This window comes from Procambarus clarkii, chromosome 31, assembly GCF_040958095.1.
Source record: "Procambarus clarkii isolate CNS0578487 chromosome 31, FALCON_Pclarkii_2.0, whole genome shotgun sequence".
Lineage (NCBI taxonomy): Eukaryota > Metazoa > Arthropoda > Malacostraca > Decapoda > Cambaridae > Procambarus > Procambarus clarkii.
In genome coordinates this window covers 7,795,385-7,817,453 of record NC_091180.1, presented here as the reverse complement: position 1 = coordinate 7,817,453, position 22,069 = coordinate 7,795,385, and the positions used below count along the sequence as shown (strand labels likewise).

At 42.8% G+C, this 22,069-nt stretch overlaps 1 protein-coding gene across 8 annotated transcripts in view; it reads right to left on the bottom strand.

Annotated features, from left to right (window-relative positions):
- LOC123758602 (transmembrane protein 181) overlaps positions 1-22,069 on the bottom strand; it is a 439,494-nt gene that overhangs the window by 361,449 nt on the left and 55,976 nt on the right. For 6 of the 8 annotated variants that reach the window (XM_069334329.1, XM_069334330.1, XM_045743045.2 and 3 more), the window contains exon 3: positions 4,023-4,187. The exons of the other annotated variants lie outside the window; for them this stretch is intronic. In XM_069334329.1, coding sequence (XP_069190430.1) covers positions 4,023-4,187 — 165 coding nt within the window. The remainder of the gene's footprint in view (positions 1-4,022; positions 4,188-22,069) is intronic. 8 annotated transcript variants of the gene reach the window in all.

Sequence of the window (22,069 nt, the reverse complement as noted above, 5' to 3'; positions counted from 1 at the left end):
ACTATAGCAACACTGAATGTACGTATTGGGGGTCTCATGCCAAATTTCATGATATACACGTTGAAACGGTTCAGCATTAAAACATCAGTGAGGTGGAAAAAGAACTTCTTCGTCCACTTCACAGATATTTGCATGCACTCGACGGCACCAACCATCATGTCACATTTATCAACTAGCCGCATATTTATATTGAAGTCAATGACACAATTAGGTTTATATATTGGGAACCATGTTGCAAAGTTCACTTTGCCATTGTCCAACATGGCACTGGTGTGAATAGTTGTCAACATATTCACCTCACATCTGTCGCTCCTCCAGCACACTGATAACATTTGTTCACACTTTTGCAGCTGGCAATCACCCACTGCAATACCAATGCCAAACACCGGCATTTTCCTCCTGTGGGCCTTGACAGTGCCACATACGCCAGTGTTATGGCCAAGGAGGAATCTGGTCAGCAAGGGGCTGGTATAGTAGTTGTCCATGAACAGGACATGCCCCTTGTTCAGCAACAGATTCATGAGTGTCCTCACGACACTGCCTGAGCACCTGTGTGGATTTAGACCGGGTATGTCAACGTCTATACCTGAATACAGCATCATGTCGATGACAATACTGTACCAGTTTTGCCGTTACATAGCACGAAAAACTTTGAGTTCAAACCAGTGCCGCTTTGATGGAATGTACTGCTTGAACAGCAGTCATCCCTTGAAGAGGACTAGCAATTCATCAATCACAACATTCTATCCTGGTACAAAATAGTCGCAGAACTTTCCTTTCACATCACTAAATATCTTCCGCAACTCCCACAGTCTGTCGTGGCTGTCCTTGTTATCATTGATCTCAAAGTGCAGGCACCAAAGAAGCAGCAAGAACCTATCACGTGACATGTACCTGTTGAACACAGGGGGATGGAACAAGGCTGTCTTTGCTCCAATAATCCTGGATTAAGTGTTTATATGAATACCTCATCATCATCATGCACAATGCTAAAAACACATACATTTCCTCATTTGTAGTGTCTTTCCAACGTGTCATGCAAGAGGCAGGTAAAATGGCAGAGTCAATGAAGCCGTGAACGTATCTGTTCGTCTCTGCAATGAGATGGTCCATGAATTCCTGATCAAAATATGCCATAAAATAGTCAATTTCAGCGATATCATCACCAGTCAACCCATTCTCGCACTTTCGTATAGTCAATATTGACTTATTGAATACGTGCATATGTGACATACTAATTTATTGTGAATATTTTAGTTTACCTTGAAAAGCTTCATAGAAAACACCGACCTTACCTAACCTTCTTAGTATGTTAAGATAAGCATCTTATTGCTTCGTAATTACAATTATTACTTAACCTATTATAGGTATAGGTTAAGTAATAATTGTAATTACGAAGCAATAAGATGCTTATCTTAACATACTAAGAAGGTCAGGTAAGGTCGGCGTTTTCTATGAAGCTTTTCAAGGTAAACTAAAATATTCACAATAAATTAGTATGTCACATATGCACTTATTTAATAAGTCAATATTGACTAAGAAAGTGCGAGAACGGGTTGCACCAGTATAGAGGAATAAGGGTGTCACACCAACATTGGTATCATCATATGTTGGAATTTGTGGGACAAAATTCTCACAATCCTCCCACACAAGTACACCAGTGGTTTTGGTTTTGGCACCAACACCACAGCCAACTCCAGCATGAGCACCACCAGCACGGGCCTCAACAACACGGCTCCGTCATATTGTGCTACAGCTGCTTTTGGGTATGCAAGGAGACGAGTGTGTTCTGCGTAGTATAGGCCTACCACGAACACCTGATGTCAAGGGCACACTGTCGTCTTTGTCCTAAGCCACGTGACATGCTGGCACTTACCTGTGCGGGTTGCTGGGGCAGCAAATCCCCGCCTAGTAACACCATCGCTGATTGTACTTGGTTTGTCAATACTGCTTGTATCAGAGCCTATGTCACCGAAGCCAGAAAATGACTCATCACATGTATTATCACCAAATAAACTCACATCAGGGGGGGGACGGTAACTCTAGTCGTGTTGACCCAGGGCGGCGAGACTGGTCCTGGGTGTGTACGGTACACGCACCTCTGGGCGAGGTGCCTGTACTGTACACACTCGCGACATTGTCCACCTCGGTGTCCCCATCACTCAAGTCCGACCCTTGTGTTAGGTCTTTTTCAGGATTGTAGTTTAACACTTTCGCGCACCCCGCGCACCACCCCTCAACTGTGCGATATGGGACCCCGGGTGTCACGGGAGCGCGCGTAAATTCTGAAAAGTGTATACTCTCTTCAACTTTGTCACCTTAATTCTCGTCTTACGAGATTAAATTTGGTATCATTGTGTTCGCAATAGAATTCTCTACAGCACTAAATGCATATAAACTCCAAAAGCCTGGCTAATTACCCGCAGCAAACAGAGAAAGTGCGAACGAGTTACCCAGGAGCGCGCAAACGCGATAAAAATTTTTCACTATTTTCACTCTGGTCACCTCAATTTTTGTCCTAGGTCTTTCATTTTGGTCTCAATGGGTTCGCAATAGAATTCTCTAGAGGAACATTAGCATATAAAATATAAAACCTGGTCACACTCCAACCGCCGACGAGTTGAAGACGGGCCACGCGTTAGCCGCGAGTGAGGGCTTAGACGCCTTCCAGCTACACTCCCAATTCCCTCCCTTTTCAAGCCTTTCTTTCACAATTTTCTTCCTGGAAGGACCTTGTTCATGATCACTATCCATCGTGGAGTAAGGGTAGATAGTTTCTAAAGCCGCAGTAAGAAATATAGCCACGGAAAATAGCCGAAATGTTCACACGTTTGAGATGCGAGGGGAGGCGACATTGGTCACAACAGTGGAGCGAAAACAATGGGCCCACGGCGTGTGCCAAGCCACCTGAGGGCCACGAGGCTCAACAAAGAAAATGGGAAGACATCGGCGCACATTTTAAAACCAGTCCCAAAAAAATCAGATAAAAACCTGATTTTTGGCGATTATTTAAAGTGGATGACGCAATGCTGCGTCATCCCCGGTATTACCGACAGTAAACGGATGACGCAATGCTGCGTCATGCCCGGGCGAAAGTGTTAAATCGTCATCAATCGGTCCATCATGCAATATGTCCTGTATTTCATCCTCTGACAGTCGTTTAGCTGGACGGCGGCTGACCGTGGACCGGAAGCTCGTAGACGATGCATCAGACATGGTATCTTCCTTGAAACTGAGGATCTCCACAACCCTGGGGCATGCTGGGATTTTTTTCAAAATAACAGACAATCACTGGAGACCTCAGGCATCCATTTCATACCCGTGTCACTGCGCACCACTTTTGAATCATACACTATACCTATGAAGGCCCTAAGGCGCGTTGCGCACTGCCCATCAAGTACCTCAAGGCGTGTTGTGCAGTGCAGTGATTAAAGTAATGTACCAATACTGTAAATAAAGTAAGGATGGGTTTCGTGAATTTGTACTCTAGGGTACGGCTTAAAAGCTTTGTGACCTTACACTGAGTACAGAGTGTAATAATTACAGGTGGTGATCCTCACCATCCTCATATAGGTGGTCATCCTCACCATCCTCATACAGGTGGTCATCGTTACCATCCTCATACAGGTGGTCATCGTTACCATCCTCATACAGGTGGTCATCTTTACAAAATTTGTAAAATTTTGGGCTATATTCAATAACAATAGGTACTTTCCTTCTACAATCATATGGTCTACCACTGTTGGGGACAGAAAGGTGAATATAAACATCAGGAGGTCCCCCCTTAGACAACAACTGACCTTGCCCAAGACACAACCCATAACATTTAGTTAGCACCAAGGTATACAAACATGTCCAAATGTCCAGTCCTGCCCAAGAAACAAACCTGGGACCACTGGTTGAGGCACTTGAAAGTTTCAAGCTAATCAACAAAAGCTCTCTCTAGATATCTCGCTGACACAACCACAAATTATCCTATAAGGATCATAAAGTAGCACTACCTGGAATACCTAACTTCTTACCATCTTTTATATCAATGATGATTTTTGCAATAACCCAGAGTTGCTGAGCATACATTGACAAAGGCGGAGACTTCATAAGGAACGGCCCAGATGTCAGCTGGGACTGGTTGATACTGGGTGTTAGTTGAGAAGCTCTCTGTTCTGCCGTAGCTGTTATGGCTGGACCTACAATGGAAGTGAAACTCATGTACTGCACAGTATTCAAATACAATAGCTAAATAAAAAAAATAGTAAACAGTGTGACGGGTTGTGGTATCACAGCTATACTGAACCAAGATGGTATGGCTCTCCTTCACACAAATAAAAAAAAATGCTGCTATTGGCCTTGCAGTGTTTAAGTCGCAGGTGGAAACAAATGAAAATCATCAAATAAATAATGAAACAATTTACTGAAATAGTAATGAACAAAAAATGACACATGACAATAATTGGCTATCATGTAACACAAAGGTGAACAAGTTAGTATGACCTTAAATGCAAAAATAAACTATAAGCAATGAATAAAAGCATAAAGATATACTGGTGTACTGAAGACAGCTACCATACCACCATGGCATCAGTCACACGGCATTGGCTGAAGGCGGACAATGGGTGAAAGACACGAAGGTGTTCCAAGAGCACTGAGAGACTGGCTCTCCAGGGAGGCGGCGCCCTTTATATAGTCCGGCGGTGATGACTCATCTGGTGTCAATGCAAGGTGGACATCTGGTCAGCTAGCAAACTGCTTGTTTGTGGCTGGCAGTGCCTTTGTGTTGAGCTGCACTACTGCCAGTTGAAGGCGGCTAACTGCTTGTTTGTGGGGGCAAGCTACTGGTTAGCAGTGGTGCCCGGCTTGCCTTCGAGTCATACCAGGCCGTGCCAGGCCCTGGGGGGTATGGAGAGGTGGCAGGACTGATGACTCATCTGGACTGGTGTAGATGTAGACTTCCAGTGCAGAGGCATTGAAGGTGAAGGGAAAAGGCAGTTCCACTGCTATGCAGGGGATTCACATGACAACAGTAACATGGATATATGACCAACCTGACAAAACTGGTGAAGGAATAAGGTCAAAGATCTCTGCTAATATATAACTAATGCCACACATTAGTCCACCTGTGTACAAATAATAATAAATTTTGTCGGGAACATAAAGCTCGTGCATGAACAAGGTCAAAAGTACCAATATGTAGTGATGGACCACCAGAAAGTTGACTACTGTATTATGGAATTTAAACAAACCAGAAACTTTTTAAATCACAACATATATACAAGATCTAACTTAACCTAACCTCTCTTAGCAATTCTAGGCATAATACACACTATCTTAGGCCTAATATACTACATATATGTACTATATTAGGACTAGGAATATTTAAATTTGGTTTTTAGCATTATTTCTGAGGGAATCCCCTTGTGGCTCCTTGAAACTACATACTGAGATGGTTTCCATCTACTAGGTCACATCAGCCATGGAGGCCTACCAGGGACCAGAGCCAGAAACTGGCCCTCTTCTGTGAGGTGACATTTTTCCTCCTCTCCGGGAATGGCAACCAGCAAATCTGCAAGTCAAAACATGCTGAATCCACTGCTGGACTCAGAACCGTCTCAAAATTCTCCTAATAAAGTCCTACAAACTTGTAAACTATTGAATACTCTCAAAACTAACACAAGCTTGTCTCCCCCCCCACTGCCCCAACCCACCCACCTCCTCCACTCATTTGGAGGAAGTAGTTTGCTGCCTTCCAGGGTCTGAGCCATCAATTCTATCATGATGTAGTGGTTCCCGGGAAGCCCCACCTCCATGAGAGGTCCTGTCAAGCTAAGTTGTTCCTATGCCTACTCTTACTCCTGTTCCTATTCACTGCAGTGAAGGGAGCCTGGCAGTAAGAGTGCTTGGAGCTGCATATACTCAGGGTAACCTTCCTTGTGTGATTCTTAGCACTGTCCTTGCATTGCCAGAGTTATCTTCTATGGACTGTTCAGGAGTTGCTCCCTGAGAGGTCCTCCTTGCTTGTGGTGGCCCTCACATAGGGTGAGTCAGGCATCTCGTGACTTCTCTGCCTTGACCCAAGTCAGTTGCAACTTTGGCTGGCAGGGCACACTGGTGGTTCATGGGCTTCCATTTAGAGCACCAAGGTCAACCCTCATAGTCATGTAACGTAGATTGTATCAACGTACTTTTAGGGTCTGGCAAAGCGTCCCTAGTGCCTGGATGTTCTGCTTGGTTTACTCTTCAGGCCCTGGAATTTCACTGCGGGTTTGGTGCTCCCATTGGTATCTCCCCCTGAACCTACTCTTGTTTCGAGTGAGTTTGAGGGTTCCTTATCACCCATGTCATGTGACAATGATCACTTGTTCTGCATCTGCTATGCTGCCAGCTGGGATGGTGACACCTTCGAACCCGAGGACTGTGGGGTTGTTCTCCCCACGTGACTTTCCTTTATGAACCTTCTGGTGAGATTTGGGGCTTACCAGGCAGTGACCGTTTTGCGCATATGTTTTGGTAGTTTGCAGCAGTCTAGGTTATGGGCTAGGCTTATGTGCCTCCTCACATAGAGAGGTTAATAAACTAGAAAAGTACAAAAAAGAAATAAAAAGAGACGTGTTCCTGAAAATTGAATATACCAACATAGATGGAATGAGATAAAAAATATTCAAGCTGAAAGATATAATTCAGCTTAAGGTCCCAGATATTGTTGCATTAACAAAGACTAAGCTTGAAGAAAATATTTTAAATAAGGTCGTATTCCCAAAGGACTACTCAGTTTGGAGACATAAGAACACAAGACCAAAGGCAACTGCAGAAGGCCTATTGGCCCATACAAGGCAGCTCCTATTTATAACCACCCAATCCCACTCATATACATGTCCAACCCTCGCTTAAAACAATAGAGGGACCCCACCTCTACCACGTTACACGGCAATTGGTTCCACAAATCAACAACCCTGTTACTGAACCAGTATTTACCCAAGTCTTTCCTAAATCTAAATTTATCCAATTTATACACATTGTTTCGTGTTCTGTCTTGTGTTGATACTTTTAATACCCAATTAATATCCCCTTTGTTATGCCCATTCATCCACTTGTAAACCTCTATCATGTCACCCCCTAACTCTTCACCTTTCCAGTGAATACAAGTAAAGCTTTGTTAATCTTTCTTCATATGAAAGATTTCTAATTTGGGGAATTAACTTAGTTATCCTACACTGGACACGTTCAAGTGAATTTATATCCATTCTATAGTACGGCGACCAAAACTGAACTGCATAATCTAAATAGGGCCTAACCAGAGCTAGATATAGCTGAAGAACAACACCAGGTGTCTTGTTACTAACGCTTCGATTAATAAATCCCAGTGTCCTATTTGCCTTATTACGAACATTTATGCATTGATCCTTTTGTTTTAAATTCTTACTAATCATAGCTCCCAGATCCCTTTCGCAATCCGACTTCGCAATCTCAACACCATCTAGCTCGTATCTTGTAACTATCATTATTACCTAGCCTCAGAACTTTACATTTATCAGCATTAAACTGCATCTGCCAATCCTTTGACCATTTCAAAACCCTATTTAGATCAACTTGAAGTGATAGCGAGTCTTCTTCCGTATTAATTTCCCTACAGAATTTTGTATCATCGGCAAATTTGAAAATGTTGCTACTCGAACCTGAATCTAAATCATTTATATATATTATAAACAACAGAGGTCCCAAGACAGAGCCTTGAGGCACTCCACTTACAACATTTTCCCACTCTGACTTGACTCCATTTATACTAACTCTGTTTCCTTTGGTATAGCCATGCCCTAATCCAGCTTAATATAGCACCCCCAATACCATGAGCCTCTATCTTTTTAATCAGTCTTTCATATGGCACTGTATCAAAAGCTTTGCTAAAGTCAAGATACACAACATCACAATCCTTACCACTATCAACTGCCTCAACTATGCTAGAATAAAAAGATAACAAATTTGATAAACATGAACGGCCATTTATAAAACCATGTTGCGACTCGATTATTAATTTATGTTTTTCAAGATGAAGACGAATTTTATTTGCAATTATCGATTCGAGTAACTTTCCCACAATAGACGTTAGGCTAATTGGCCGATAGTTTGACGCAAGTGATCTATCTCCTTTCTTAAAAACTGGTATCACATTAGCAACTTTCCATAACTTTGGTATTCTGCCTGACTCTACTGATTTATTAAATATGGTAGACAGTGGGTCGCAAAGCTCCACTTTGCATTCTTTAAGCACCCTGGCAAACACTTTATCCGGCCCTGGGGATTTGTTTGGTTTGAGTTTTACTATTTGTTTAATTACATCCTCCCTGGTAACTGCTAAACTAGTCAACCTGTCCTCGTCCCCACCCACATAGACTTGTTCAGCTGAAGGCATATTGTTAAGTTCCTCTTTAGTAAATACAGATATAAAATATTTATTAAAAATACTACTCATCTCCATCACTATATGTTATTTGACCTGTCTCAGTTTTTAATGGACCTATCCTTTCCCTAATCTTTGTCCGTTATAACTGGAAAACCCCTTTAGGATTTGTCTTCGCTTGCTCTGCTATGCGAACTTCATAGTTTCTTTTTGCTTTCCTTATCTCTTTTTTTTTAGTATTTCTAACCAGTTGTACGAATTCCTGATCTAAACTGACTTCCCCATTCTTAACCCTTTTGTACCACGCTCTCTTTTTACCTATAAGGTTCTTCAGAGCCTTTGTTATCCACTTTGGATCATTAGTACTCAATCTATTCAATTAATATGGTATACTACATTCCTGGGCTTTGCTTAGAATATCCAAAGAATGTCATTCAGGACCCTAACACAAAAACCCCTTTTACGTCACCTATCGCTGGATTCATGTCTAGCTCCAATACTGGCCCACACCCTATACCCAAGACTTTCATATCTATTTGACCCAAAAAATTTCTGAGGCTATTGAAATCAGATTTTTGAAAATCAGGCACTTTAACAGAATTTTCTCCTACAGATCTATTCCATTCAATTCTAAATCTGATTTCTTTATGATCACTGTTCCCTAGCTCACTCCCTATTTTGATGTCCTTAATTTGTGTTTCCCTGTTAGTTAACACTAAATCTAAAATATTATTTCCCCGCGTTGGTTCCTTAACCCTTCAATTGCGCATCACATCATATGATGCTTTGACCGACTTGCAGTAAATTGCGCATCGCATCATGTGATGCTTTGGAGTACTACACAAGATTTAAACGGCCCGCGGATACACAGGGTTCACCACACCTTCATCAGGGCTCTTGTAAACAGACGCCATTTTAAAAATAAATCGTGGGCCAAACTCCCGGGTGTTAGGGGCCTCAGTATTGAGTCAGCTACCAAGCCTGATGCACGCAGCATGAACTCACAGCACTGCTGTTCAGCTTGTGACCACAGCATCGCCTAAAAATGCCATAATATACTTGTTCATGCTATTATGTAGCGATGATATTATTACAGAATACCCCTGACTGTGATAAAACTGACCAGGGTTCTGATAATAGCAGGATTGTGGTGATATTTGGCGCTGTGCGCCATGGAGGGAGGAGTAATGCTGTTGGAGGGAGGATGGTGGCGTTGTCTTTTGAGTGTGTGTGGCCACCTTTTATTGACTGCACTCACCATACCAGCTTAGTGGTTCGCTATGGTGAACACAAATGTAGATACTTATATATAACGTATGTATAGTGTGAGATAACAGCGAGAGTAGGAGGTTGGGAGCCGCCATTTTGGTGAGGGAGGAGCGTCGTCTACAGGACTTATCATGTTGTTTACTGATGACCACGATGGTCTTTGGGCACCATACCAGTTTACTTGTACAAGTATGGTGAATAAAACAGGTAGATATTTATATATAATGTGTGTATATAGCGTAATAACACCACAAACAGTATTGTTGTAGGAGAAATATTAGTGCGTCTGGCCTTGAGGGCGGCCGCCACCAGCTGACTGTGTGAGTAATTACCTAAGTGTAATTACCTAAGTGTAGTTACAGGATGAGAGCTACGCTCGTGGTGTCCCGTCTTCCCAGCACTCTTTGTCATATAACGCTTTGAAACTACTGACGGTCTTGGCCTCCACCACCTTCTCACTTAACTTGTTCCAACCGTCTACCACTCTATTTGCGAAGGTGAATTTTCTTATATTTCTTCGGCATCTGTGTTTAGCTAGTTTAAATCTATGACCTCTTGTTCTTGAAATTCCAGGTCTCAGGAAGTCTTCCCTGTCGATTTTATCAATTCCTGTTACTATTTTGTATGTAGTGATCATATCACCTCTTTTTCTTCTGTCTTCTAGTTTTGGCATATTTAATGCTTCTAACCTCTCCTCGTAGCTCTTGCCCTTCAGTTCTGGGAGCCACTTAGTAGCATGTCTTTGCACCTTTTCCAATTTGTTGATGTGCTTCTTAAGATATGGGCACCACACAACAGCTGCATATTCTAGCTTTGGCCTAACAAAAGTCATGAACAATTTCTTTAGTATATCGCCATCCATGTATTTAAATGCAATTCTGAAGTTAGAAAGCATAGCATAGGCTCCTTGCACAATATTCTTTATGTGGTCCTCAGGTGATAGTTTTCTATCTAGAACCACTCCTAGATCTCTTTCTTTATCAGAATTCTTTAAAGATTCCTCACATAATATATAGGTTGTGTGGGGTCTATGTTCTCCTATTCCACATTCCATAACATGACATTTATTAACATTAAATTCCATTTGCCAAGTGGTGCTCCATATACTTATTTTGTCCAGGTCTTTTTGAAGGGCATGACAGTCATCTAAATTTCTTATCCTTCCTATTATCTTAGCATCATCAGCAAACATGTTCATATAATTCTATATACCAACTGGTAGATCATTTATGTACACAATAAACATCACTGGTGCAAGAACTGAACCCTGTGGTACTCCACTTGTGACATTTCTCCATTCTGATACATTGCCTCTGATTACTGCCCTCATTTTTCTATCAGTCAGAAAATTTTTCATCCATGATAGAAGCTTACCTGTCACCCCTCCAATATTTTCCAGTTTCCAGAACAACCTCTTATGTGGAACTCTGTCGAAAGCCTTTTTTAGGTCCAGATAGATGCAGTCAACCCAACCATCTCTTTCCTGTAATATCTCTGTGGCTCGATCATAGAAACTGAGTAAATTCGATACACAGGATCTTCCAGATCGAAAACCATACTGTCTGTCTGATATTATATCATTTCTCTCTAGGTGTTCTACCCATTTAGTTTTGATTAGTTTTTCCAATACTTTCACTATTACACTTGTCAATGATACAGGTCTATAATTGAGGGGGTCTTCCCTGCTGCCACTTTTGTAGATTGGAACTATGTTAGCCTGTTTCCACCCGTCTGCTACGATTCCTGTACACAGGGATGCCTGAAAGATCAGGTGAAGTGGAATGCTGAGCTCAGATGCACATTCTCTCAGAACCCATGGTGAAACGCCATCTGGGCCAGCTGCTTTGTTCTTACCGAGCTCCTTGAGCATTTTTTCCACTTCGTCTCTAGACACCTCTATGTGTTCTATGTTGTTCTCTGGAATTCTTATTGTATCTGGTTCCCTAAAGATTTCATTTTGTACAAACACACTTTGGAACTTTTCGTTTAGTGTTTCACACATTTCCTTTTCATCTTCCGTGAATCTATTTCCCATTTTCAACCTCTGAATATTATCCTTTACCTGCAATTTGTTGTTTATGAATTTATAGAATAGACCTGGTTCTGTTTTACATTTGTCCGCAATCCCTTTTTCAAAATTTCTTTCTGCCTCTCTCCTCACTGCCGTGTAGTTGTTTCTCGCATCTTTGTATCGCTGGTATGTTTGGGGGTTCGGCCTCTTCCTGTATTGATTCCATTTTTGTGTCTTTCGGTCTCTAGCCCTCTCGCAATTTCTATTGAACCAATCCTGTTTCCTAGTTCTGCATCTCTGTTTTGGTATAAATTTTTTTGTGCCTTTATCATATATTTCACAAAACTTGCCATACATCTCATTCACTTCCTTGCCTAGCATCAAGTCTGTCCAATTATACTCACTAAAAAAATTTCTAAGGTCACCATAATGTCCTCTCCTGAAGTCTGGTTTTTCAACTGCTTCAACCTCCTTATTTTCTTCCAGCTTATAACGCATTGCATACTTTATTCCCAAAAAGACATGGTCACTTTTACCCAAGGGAGGAAGGTACTGAATGTCAAATATCTCTTCCTCCTTCCTGGTAAATATCAAATCTAGCATGGAGGGAACGTCCCCTTCCCTCATCCTCGTAGCTTGTTTAACATGTTGATACAAGAATGTTTCCAGGATGAGGTCTACAAATTTACAGGTCCAAAAATCTTCTGTTTTAGCTTCATATGCTTCCCAGTCTATGGATTTCAAGTTGAAGTCACCGACTATCAACAGTCGTGATCTATCGTTATCCGCTCTCGCTATAATCTCTCTCATTATTGTTATAAGACCTTCACGTTTACTATCTAGCTCCTCCTTTGACCATGTGCTGCTTGGCGGTGGACTATATGCATTTATCATCATTAGTTTATCATCCTCATAGCAGATCTCTAGTGCTATTATGTCAACTTCTTGTGGATTGGCAGTCATTATTTCCTTCACCTTTAGGTGTTCTTTTACCAGCACAGCAACGCCACCGCCTTTCCTAATTTTTCTGTCCCGTCTCCAAATTGAGTAGCCCCTCGGGAATATGACCTCATTTAAAATTACATCTTCAAGTTTTGTCTCCGTGAGTGCAACAATGTCTGGTGTCTGCAGCTGTATTACATCACTTAACTCCAGTATCTTCGATCTCACTCCATCTATGTTGGTGTATGCAATCTTCAGGAGCTTGTTCCCCCTCTCCTTATTCTTCACTCCCCCTCTCTCTATTGATTTTGTTGGTTTGCCTTTATGTACCACTTTACTGGTTTGCCTACCCCTATCACTTTGTAGAAAAAAGAATTTATTTCTTCTTCATTCCTGCTCTCATTTAAATGTTTTGCCTCGGCGAGGTTCAGTTTCAGCTTCTCTCTATCTTCTTTTGAAAGATCTCGTCTTAATGACCACCCTTTCCCATCCTCATCCCTTTGCAATTTTCTAGCATTCCTTAGTACTTCTTCCATCTGTTTGGCACCGTTTAGGGTGATCCTCAAAGGTCGATCTTTCCCTTTTACGTACCTGCCTATTCTCCTGTAGTCGCACACATTCTCTCTGTTTGTAAGACCTTCCACGAGGCCAACAATTTTATCTACTACTTTAGCTTCTTCTACAGCTCTTTCTGACCTAGATGTTATCGCCTTTTCTTTGCAGCCAAAAATGATCAGGGACTTACTCCGATCAACTGTGTTTTGCACCAACTTCGGGTTAGATGCCAATTCTTTCCTCACTTCTAGCCTAATGTTTGTTTTATCTTGGTTGCTGCAGTGTTTGACTTCCTTTACTGCTTCTTCTATTTTTTCCTTCTCCTTGGCCACTTGTGCATAAGTGAGTTGCATATCTTTCTTGCACTGTTCTATTCCCTGTGTAACTTCCTCCATCTGTGCTGACAAAAGCTGTTTCTCCTGTTGAATTTCCTTGCCTAACCTATTGTAGTCATTTATGTTTAAATTTACTTTAACTTCTTCCAAAGCTATTTTTAAGAGTTTATTTTCTTCTTCCATGGCTTTGCAATTTGTTTCCAATTGATTCTTATCCTTGCGCAAGTCTTTCACTAAACCCTCAAGACATAAAACTTTGCTATTCAAATGGTCATTACTTTCTTTCAATTTACTAATTATTTCTACATGAGAGTTCACTATAGTATCTAAATTTACCAACTTGTTATGTAGACTACTAATATCAATGCTTTCTTCATTGAATCCCTCAAAATCAAGCTCTGTTTTGTTTTTCCTCTTGCCGGCGGCCATCTTGAATGTTCTTCTCTGCACTGTAAACACTAGGGCAACTTTTTCTCATCCGATTTTTCACTTCCCTTAGCACTTTCCTGTTATCTCACCTATTTTTCAAGAGCACTATACCTTTATGTTCTCTGGGACACCACTCACTACCATCAACCTGTACTACAATACTTAGGATTGTTGAAATATGCTGGAGCTCTTCTGCTGCAAGTGTTGACCCTAGGGGTGTCACCTTTTTTCAAAAGTGCTACGTCTTAGTAGTAGTAGTAGCAGCTACTACTACTAAAAATATATATATTTTTTTCAAAATGACATGCGCCTGTGGGGATGACAGGATATTAAACCCCGAGCATGTTAAGGGTTAAATGGCGCATAGCTATATACCATTTGACACCCACAGGTGCATACAAAAAAAAAATATATATATATTTTTTCTTCCTAACCTGTTAATTTGTGTTCACTGGTCAAGGAAAAAATAATAAAAAAATCGTAAGTGGCATATATTGCCCGCTATAGGGCGGGGAAGTCTGGCAAAAAACAGGCGCTGACTCAGCGTGCGTCCCAGGCTGTCTGTTGATCGCCAGCTGTCAGGCCAGAGTTGCCACAAAGAGATAATTACCTAATTATTTCAATGTCTCTGATTGATTTTTCGTAGTTTTTTGCTGTAATATTATTCAATAGTGTGTAGTGTAATATATTTATATAATAAAATGAGTGAATCATCGCTGTACTAAAAAATATGGTGTGCATATTGTTGATTCAATTATGTTCATCAAACAGTGAGCAAATACTTTGTCGGTTATTACACTATATACACGGGTTATATATAAGTATCTGCATGTTTTGTTCACCATAACGAACCACTAAGTTGCTATTATGAGTCAAAAAGTAACGAGGAGTGACCGCCGTGTACCTGCCAGCCACTCACGCCCTCCCTCAAGTCACCTGACTCACCCACATTCTCCACCCACAATACTGTTTTTGCTTTTATTCACTACATACAGACGCTACATATATAAGTATCTACATTCGTGTTCACCATATCGAACCACTAAGTTGGTATGCGGAGTGGCAGTGGCAGTGGCAGTGGCAGCCAGTGGCAGCCCGCCACTGGCTGCCACTCCCTCCCTACCTCACCTCACCTGACTTGCCACCATTCTCCACCCACCATACTGTTTTTGCTTTTATATAGACGTTATATATAAGTATTTACATGTTTTGTTCACCCTAACTGTACATCTAAGCTTGTATGGTGAGTAAAGGCACAAAGACGTAGGACCTCACACAGCTGATGGCTGCCACCAGCTGATGGCCAGACACACTAATATTTCTCCTACAACAATACTGTTTGTGGTGTTATTATGCTATATACACACATTATATATAAATATCTACTTGTTTTATTCACCATAGTTGTACAAGTAAACTGGTATGGTGCCGAAAGACTATCGTGGTCATCAGTAAACAACATGGTAAGTCCTGCAGACGACGCTCCTCCCTCACCAAAATGGCGGCTTCCAACCTACTCCTCTTGCTGTTTATACCCTCTATACACATGTTATATATAAGTATCTACATTTGTGTTCACCATAGCGAACCACTAAGCTGGTATGGTGAGTGCAGTCAATAAAAGGTGGCCACACACAGTCAGAAGACATCGCCACCACCCTCCCTCCCACAGCATTACTCCTCCCTCCATGGCGCACAGCGCTAAATATCACCACAATCCTGCTATTATCAGAACCCTGGTCAGTTTTATCACAGTCCGGGGTCTTCTGTAATATCATCACTACATAATAGCATGAACAAGTATATTATGGCATTTTTAGGCGATGCTGTGGTCACAAGCTGAACAGCAGTGCTGTGAGTTCATGCTGCGTGCGTCAGGCTTGGTAGCTCACTCGATACTGAGGCCTTTAACACCAGGGAGTTTGGCCCACGATTTAAAAAAAAAAATGGCGTCTGTTTACAAAAGCCCTGATGAAGGTGTGGTGAACCCCGTGTATCCGCGGGCCGTTTAAACCTTGCGTAGTACTCCAAAGTATCACATGATGGGATGCGCAATTTACTGCAAGTCGGTCAAAGCATCATATGATGCGATGCGCAATTGAAGGGTTAAGGCCCCTGTCCTTTACAACTTTCCAAGACGAGGTCTTTTTACTACTGGTCTCCTCCTTCGTTTCTTCTCGTTGTTGTTTCAGCTGTCGTACATCCTCCTGTAGCGAGTCCAACTCTGTCCTCAGTGCTCCAACTAGAGCCATCAAGTCCTTCACTACAACTTCCATATTGCTATGATAATATAACTACACTCAGGAGCTCCGACTAACACACCCTCTCACTGAGACTGTCTGCGCCTGACTGAGAAAAGACGTGACAGAAAAACTAGGAAAAGGGGGGGGGAGGAGTGGCTGTGCTGGTGAAAGAACACCTCAAGGTAAGAGTTAATACTTGACAGCCCTCTAGAAGTTGCCATAATGGCATTGCAGGTCTGGAATCAGGATGATAAATTGATAATTGTAAATGCCTACAGCCCACCAGCAAGCAACACATGGACTAAGAAAGAACTTGATGACAAACGAGAGGTCCTCATAACGGTCATGAGAGAGATTATAGTACAAGCGAATAAAGATAAATCATAATTGTTGGTATTTAGGAGAAAATTTTTCATAGGTATAATTGGACAGACTTGTTGCTAGGCAAGGAAGTAAATGAGATGTATGCCAAATTTTGTGAAATACTGTAGACATGTGATTATCCGGAATCCGACCATCCAGAAAACACCCTTATCCGGCTAAAATCGTGGCCGGATAAAGTTATCTTACTATCCAGCCAAAATGTCCATGGGAGCTGGGAAACAGGGTGTTTGGCCTGATCAGTGGCCTAACACTCGTTGTACACTACCACCAGGAAGGGAGGGAGTCACCCCCTCACTGCTGTTCACTTCCTCTGTCCCGCCACATTCACTTTCCCTCCCTCCTTCCCTTCCTCCCCAAGAGATCCTTCTGTAGGTGGCAGTAGATTGCCAGCCTGGAGAATTTCCATCTAATACAATAAAGGATTCATGAAGCAAGTATTTTTTTAACTTGTTATTATCCTTATAATATTGCTAAACAAAATCTGTAACCAAAAATATATATGATCATGTACTGTACATCTAGAATTTAAGAAACAATTCTGGCTACCGGTGACGAGTATAGGGTTATCTGAGTGAGCCCGTCTCATCCCCCCACCACCGACACACCTCCCCTCACCCGCCCCCCCTCCCCCCACCCGCCCCCCTCCCCCACTCTTTCTCTCTCTCTCTCACACTTGTACTCACTCTCTCTCACACTCACTCACTCTCTCTCTCACACTCACTCTCTCACACTCACACTCACTCACTCTCTCACACTCACTTACTCTCTCACACTCACTCACTCTCTCACACTCACTCACTCTCTCACACTCAAGGAAGACAGAGAAAAGCTGAAAATGAACCTAATTGAGGCAAAACGTCTAAATGGGGATAGAAATGAAGAAGACAGAAATTCTTTTTTTTACAAAGTGACAGGAACTGGAAAGCTTGTGAAATGGTACATAAAAACAAAGCAACAAGATCAGTAGTGGAAGGGGGAGTAAAGAGCAAAGGAAAAGGGAACATGTTCCTGAAAATTGTATATACCAACATAGATGGAGTGAGGTCAAAAACTTTGGAGTTGCAAGATATAATCCAGCTTAGGGTCCCAGATATTGTTGCATTATCAGAAACGAAACTTGAAGGAAATATAATAAATGAAGTCATATTCCCAAGAGGCTACTCAGTTTGGAGACGTGACAGGAAAACTAGGAAGGGAGGAGGAGTGGCTGTACTGGTGAAAAAACACCTGAAGGTAAAAGAGTTAATATTTGAAAACCCTCGAGATATTGACATAATGGCATTGCAGGTCTGGAATCAGGATGATAAGCTGATAATTGTAAATACCTACAGCCCACCAGCAAGCAACACATGGACAAAGGAAGAACTGGATGACAAACGAGAGGGCCTCATAATGGTCATGAGAGATATTATTGTACAAGCAGATAAAGATAAATCACGACTGTTGATACTAGGGGACTTCAACTTTAGAGCAATAGACTGGGAGGCCTATGAAGCAAGAACGGAGGACTTTTGGACATGCAGATTTGTGAACCTCATTCTGGAGACATTCTTGTATCAACATATAAAGCAGGCCACAAGAATGAGGGAAGGAGATGTACCGTCAGTACTGGATCTAGTATTCACCAGGAAAGAAGAAGAGATTTTTGACATCCAGTACCTTCCTCCCTTGGGAAAGAGTGATCACGTCCTGTTAGACATTAAATATGCTTTAAGATATCATCTAGAAGAAAATGGGGACATTGAAACAGTTGATAAACTCGATTTAAGGAGAGGCAACTATGGGGAAATTCGAAATTTTTTTAATGAGTGTAATTGGACAGAATTGTTGCTAGGCAGGGAAGTAAATGAAATGTATGTCAAATTTTTAAAACTATACGAGGAAAGCACACGAACATTCATACCAAAACAGAGATGCAGGGCCAGAAAACAGGATTGGTTCGACAGAAATTGTGAGAGGGCAAGAGACCAAAAGACACAAAAATGGAATCAGTATAGGAAGAGGCCAAACCCCCAAACATACCAGCGATACAAAGATGCGAGAAACAACTATACAGCAGTAAGGAGAGAGGCAGAAAGAAATTTTGAAAAAGGGATAGCAGATAAATGTAAAACAGAACCGGGCCTATTCTACAAATTCATAAACAACAAATTGCAGGTAAAGGATAATATCCAGAGGTTGAAAATGGGAAACAGATTCACGGAAAATGAAAAGGAAATGTGTGAAACATTAAATGAAAAGTTCCAAAGTGTGTTTGTACAAAATGAAATCTTCAGAGAACCAGACACATTAAGAATTCCAGAGAACAACATAGAGCGGATAGAGGTGTCTAGAGATGAAGTGGAAAATATGCTAAACGAGCTCGGGAAGAACAAAGCAGCTGGCCCAGATGGCGTTTCACCATGGGTTCTGAGAGAATGTGCATCTGAACTCAGCATTCCACTTCACCTGATCTTTCAGGCATCCCTGTGTACAGGAATCGTAGCAGACGTGTGGAAACAGGCTAACATAGTTCCAATCTACAAAAGTGGCAGCAGGGAAGACCCCCTCAATTATAGACCTGTATCATTGACAAGTGTAATAGTGAAAGTATTGGAAAAGCTAATCAAAACTAAATGGGTAGAACACCTGGAGAGAAATGATATAATATCAGACAGACAGTATGGTTTTCGATCTGGAAGATCCTGTGTATCGAATTTACTCAGTTTCTATGATCGAGCCACAGAGATATTACAGGAAAGAGATGGTTGGGTTGACTGCATCTATCTGGACCTAAAAAAGGCTTTCGACAGAGTTCCACATAAGAGGTTGTTCTGGAAACTGGAAAATATTGGAGGGGTGACAGGTAAGCTTCTATCATGGATGAAAAATTTTTTGACTGATAGAAAAATGAGGGCAGTAATCAGAGGCAATGTATCGGAATGGAGAAATGTCACAAGTGGAGTACCACAGGGTTCAGTTCTTGCACCAGTGATGTTTATTGTGTACATAAATGATCTACCAGTTGGTATACAGAATTATATGAACATGTTTGCTGATGATGCTAAGATAATAGGAAGGATAAGAAATTTAGATGATTGTCATGCCCTTCAAGAAGACCTGGACAAAATAAGTATATGGAGCACCACTTGGCAAATGGAATTTAATGTTAATAAATGTCATGTTATGGAATGTGGAATAGGAGAACATAAACCCCACACAACCTATATATTATGTGAGAAATCTTTAAAGAATTCTGATAAAGAAAGAGATCTAGGAGTGGTTCTAGATAGAAAACTATCACCTGAGGACCACATAAAGAGTATTGTGCAAGGAGCCTATGCAATGCTTTCTAACTTCAGAATTGCATTTAAATACATGGATGGCGATATACTAAAGAAATTGTTTATGACTTTTGTTAGGCCAAAGCTAGAATATGCAGCTGTTGTGTGGTGCCCATATCTTAAGAAGCACATCAACAAACTGGAAAAGGTGCAAAGACATGCTACTAAGTGGCTCCCAGAACTGAAGGGCAAGAGCTACGAGGAGAGGTTAGAAGCATTAAATATGCCAAAACTAGAAGACAGAAGAAAAAGAGGTGATATGATCACTACGTACAAAATAGTAACAGGAATTGATAAAATCGACAGGGAAGATTTCCTGAGACCTGGAACTTCAAGAACAAGAGGTCATAGATTTAAACTAGCTAAACACAGATGCTGAAGAAATATAAGAAAATTCACCTTCGCAAATAGAGTGGTAGACGGTTGGAACAAGTTAAGTGAGAAGGTGGTGGAGGCCAAGACCGTCAGTAGTTTCAAAGCGTTATATGACAAAGAGTGCTGGGAAGACGGGACACCACGAGCGTAGCTCTCATCCTGTAACTACACTTAGGTAATTACACTTAGGTAATTACTCACTCACTCACTCACTCGCTCTCCCACACTCCCTCTCCCACACTCCCTCTCCCACACTCCCTCTCCCACACTCCCTCTCCCACACTCCCTCGCCCACACTCCCTCGCCCACACTCCCTCGCCCACACTCCCTCGCCCACACTCCCTCGCCCACACTCCCTCGCCCACACTCCCTCGCCCACACTCCCTCGCCCACACTCCCTCGCCCACACTCCCTCGCCCACACTCCCTCGCCCACACTCCCTCGCCCACACTCCCTCGCCCACACTCCCTCGCCCACACTCCCTCGCCCACACTCCCTCGCCCACACTCCCTCGCCCACACTCCCTCGCCCACACTCCCTCGCCCACACTCCCTCGCCCACACTCCCTCGCCCACACTCACTCGCCCACACTCCCTCGCCCACACTCCCTCGCCCACACTCACTCGCCCACACTCACTCGCCCACACTCACTCGCCCACACTCACTCTCCCACACTCACTCTCCCACACTCACTCTCCCACACTCACTCTCCCACACTCACTCTCCCACACTCACTCTCCCACACTCACTCTCCCACACTCACTCTCCCACACTCACTCTCCCACACTCACTCTCCCACACTCACTCTCCCACACTCACTCTCCCACACTCACTCTCCCACACTCACTCTCCCACACTCACTCTCCCACACTCACTCTCCCACACTCACTCTCCCACACTCACTCTCCCACACTCACTCTCCCACACTCACTCTCCCACACTCACTCTCCCACACTCACTCTCCCACACTCACTCTCCCACACTCACTCTCCCACACTCACTCTCCCACACTCACTCTCCCACACTCACTCTCCCACACTCACTCTCCCACACTCACTCTCCCACACTCACTCTCCCACACTCACTCTCCCACACTCACTCTCCCACACTCACTCTCCCACACTCACTCTCCCACACTCACTCTCCCACACTCACTCTCCCACACTCACTCTCCCACACTCACTCTCCCACACTCACTCTCCCACACTCACTCTCCCACACTCACTCTCCCACACTCACTCTCCCACACTCACTCTCCCACACTCACTCTCCCACACTCACTCTCCCACACTCACTCTCCCACACTCACTCTCCCACACTCACTCTCCCACACTCACTCTCCCACACTCACTCTCCCACACTCACTCTCCCACACTCACTCTCCCACACTCACTCTCACTCTCTCACTCTCCCACACTCACTCTCACTCTCTCACACTCACTCTCTCACACTCACTCTCTCACACTCACTCACTCACACTCACTCACTCTCACTCTCTCACACTCACTCTCTCACACTCACTCACACTCACTCTCTCACACTCACTCACACTCACTCTCTCACACTCACTCACTCACACTCACTCACTCACACTCACTCTCTCACACTCACACTCACTCTCTCACACTCTCTCTCACACTCTCTCTCACACTCTCTCTCACACTCTCTCTCACACTCTCTCTCACACTCTCTCTCACACTCTCTCTCACACTCTCTCTCACACTCTCTCTCACACTCTCTCTCACACTCTCTCTCACACTCTCTCTCACACTCTCTCTCACACTCTCTCTCACACTCTCTCTCACACTCTC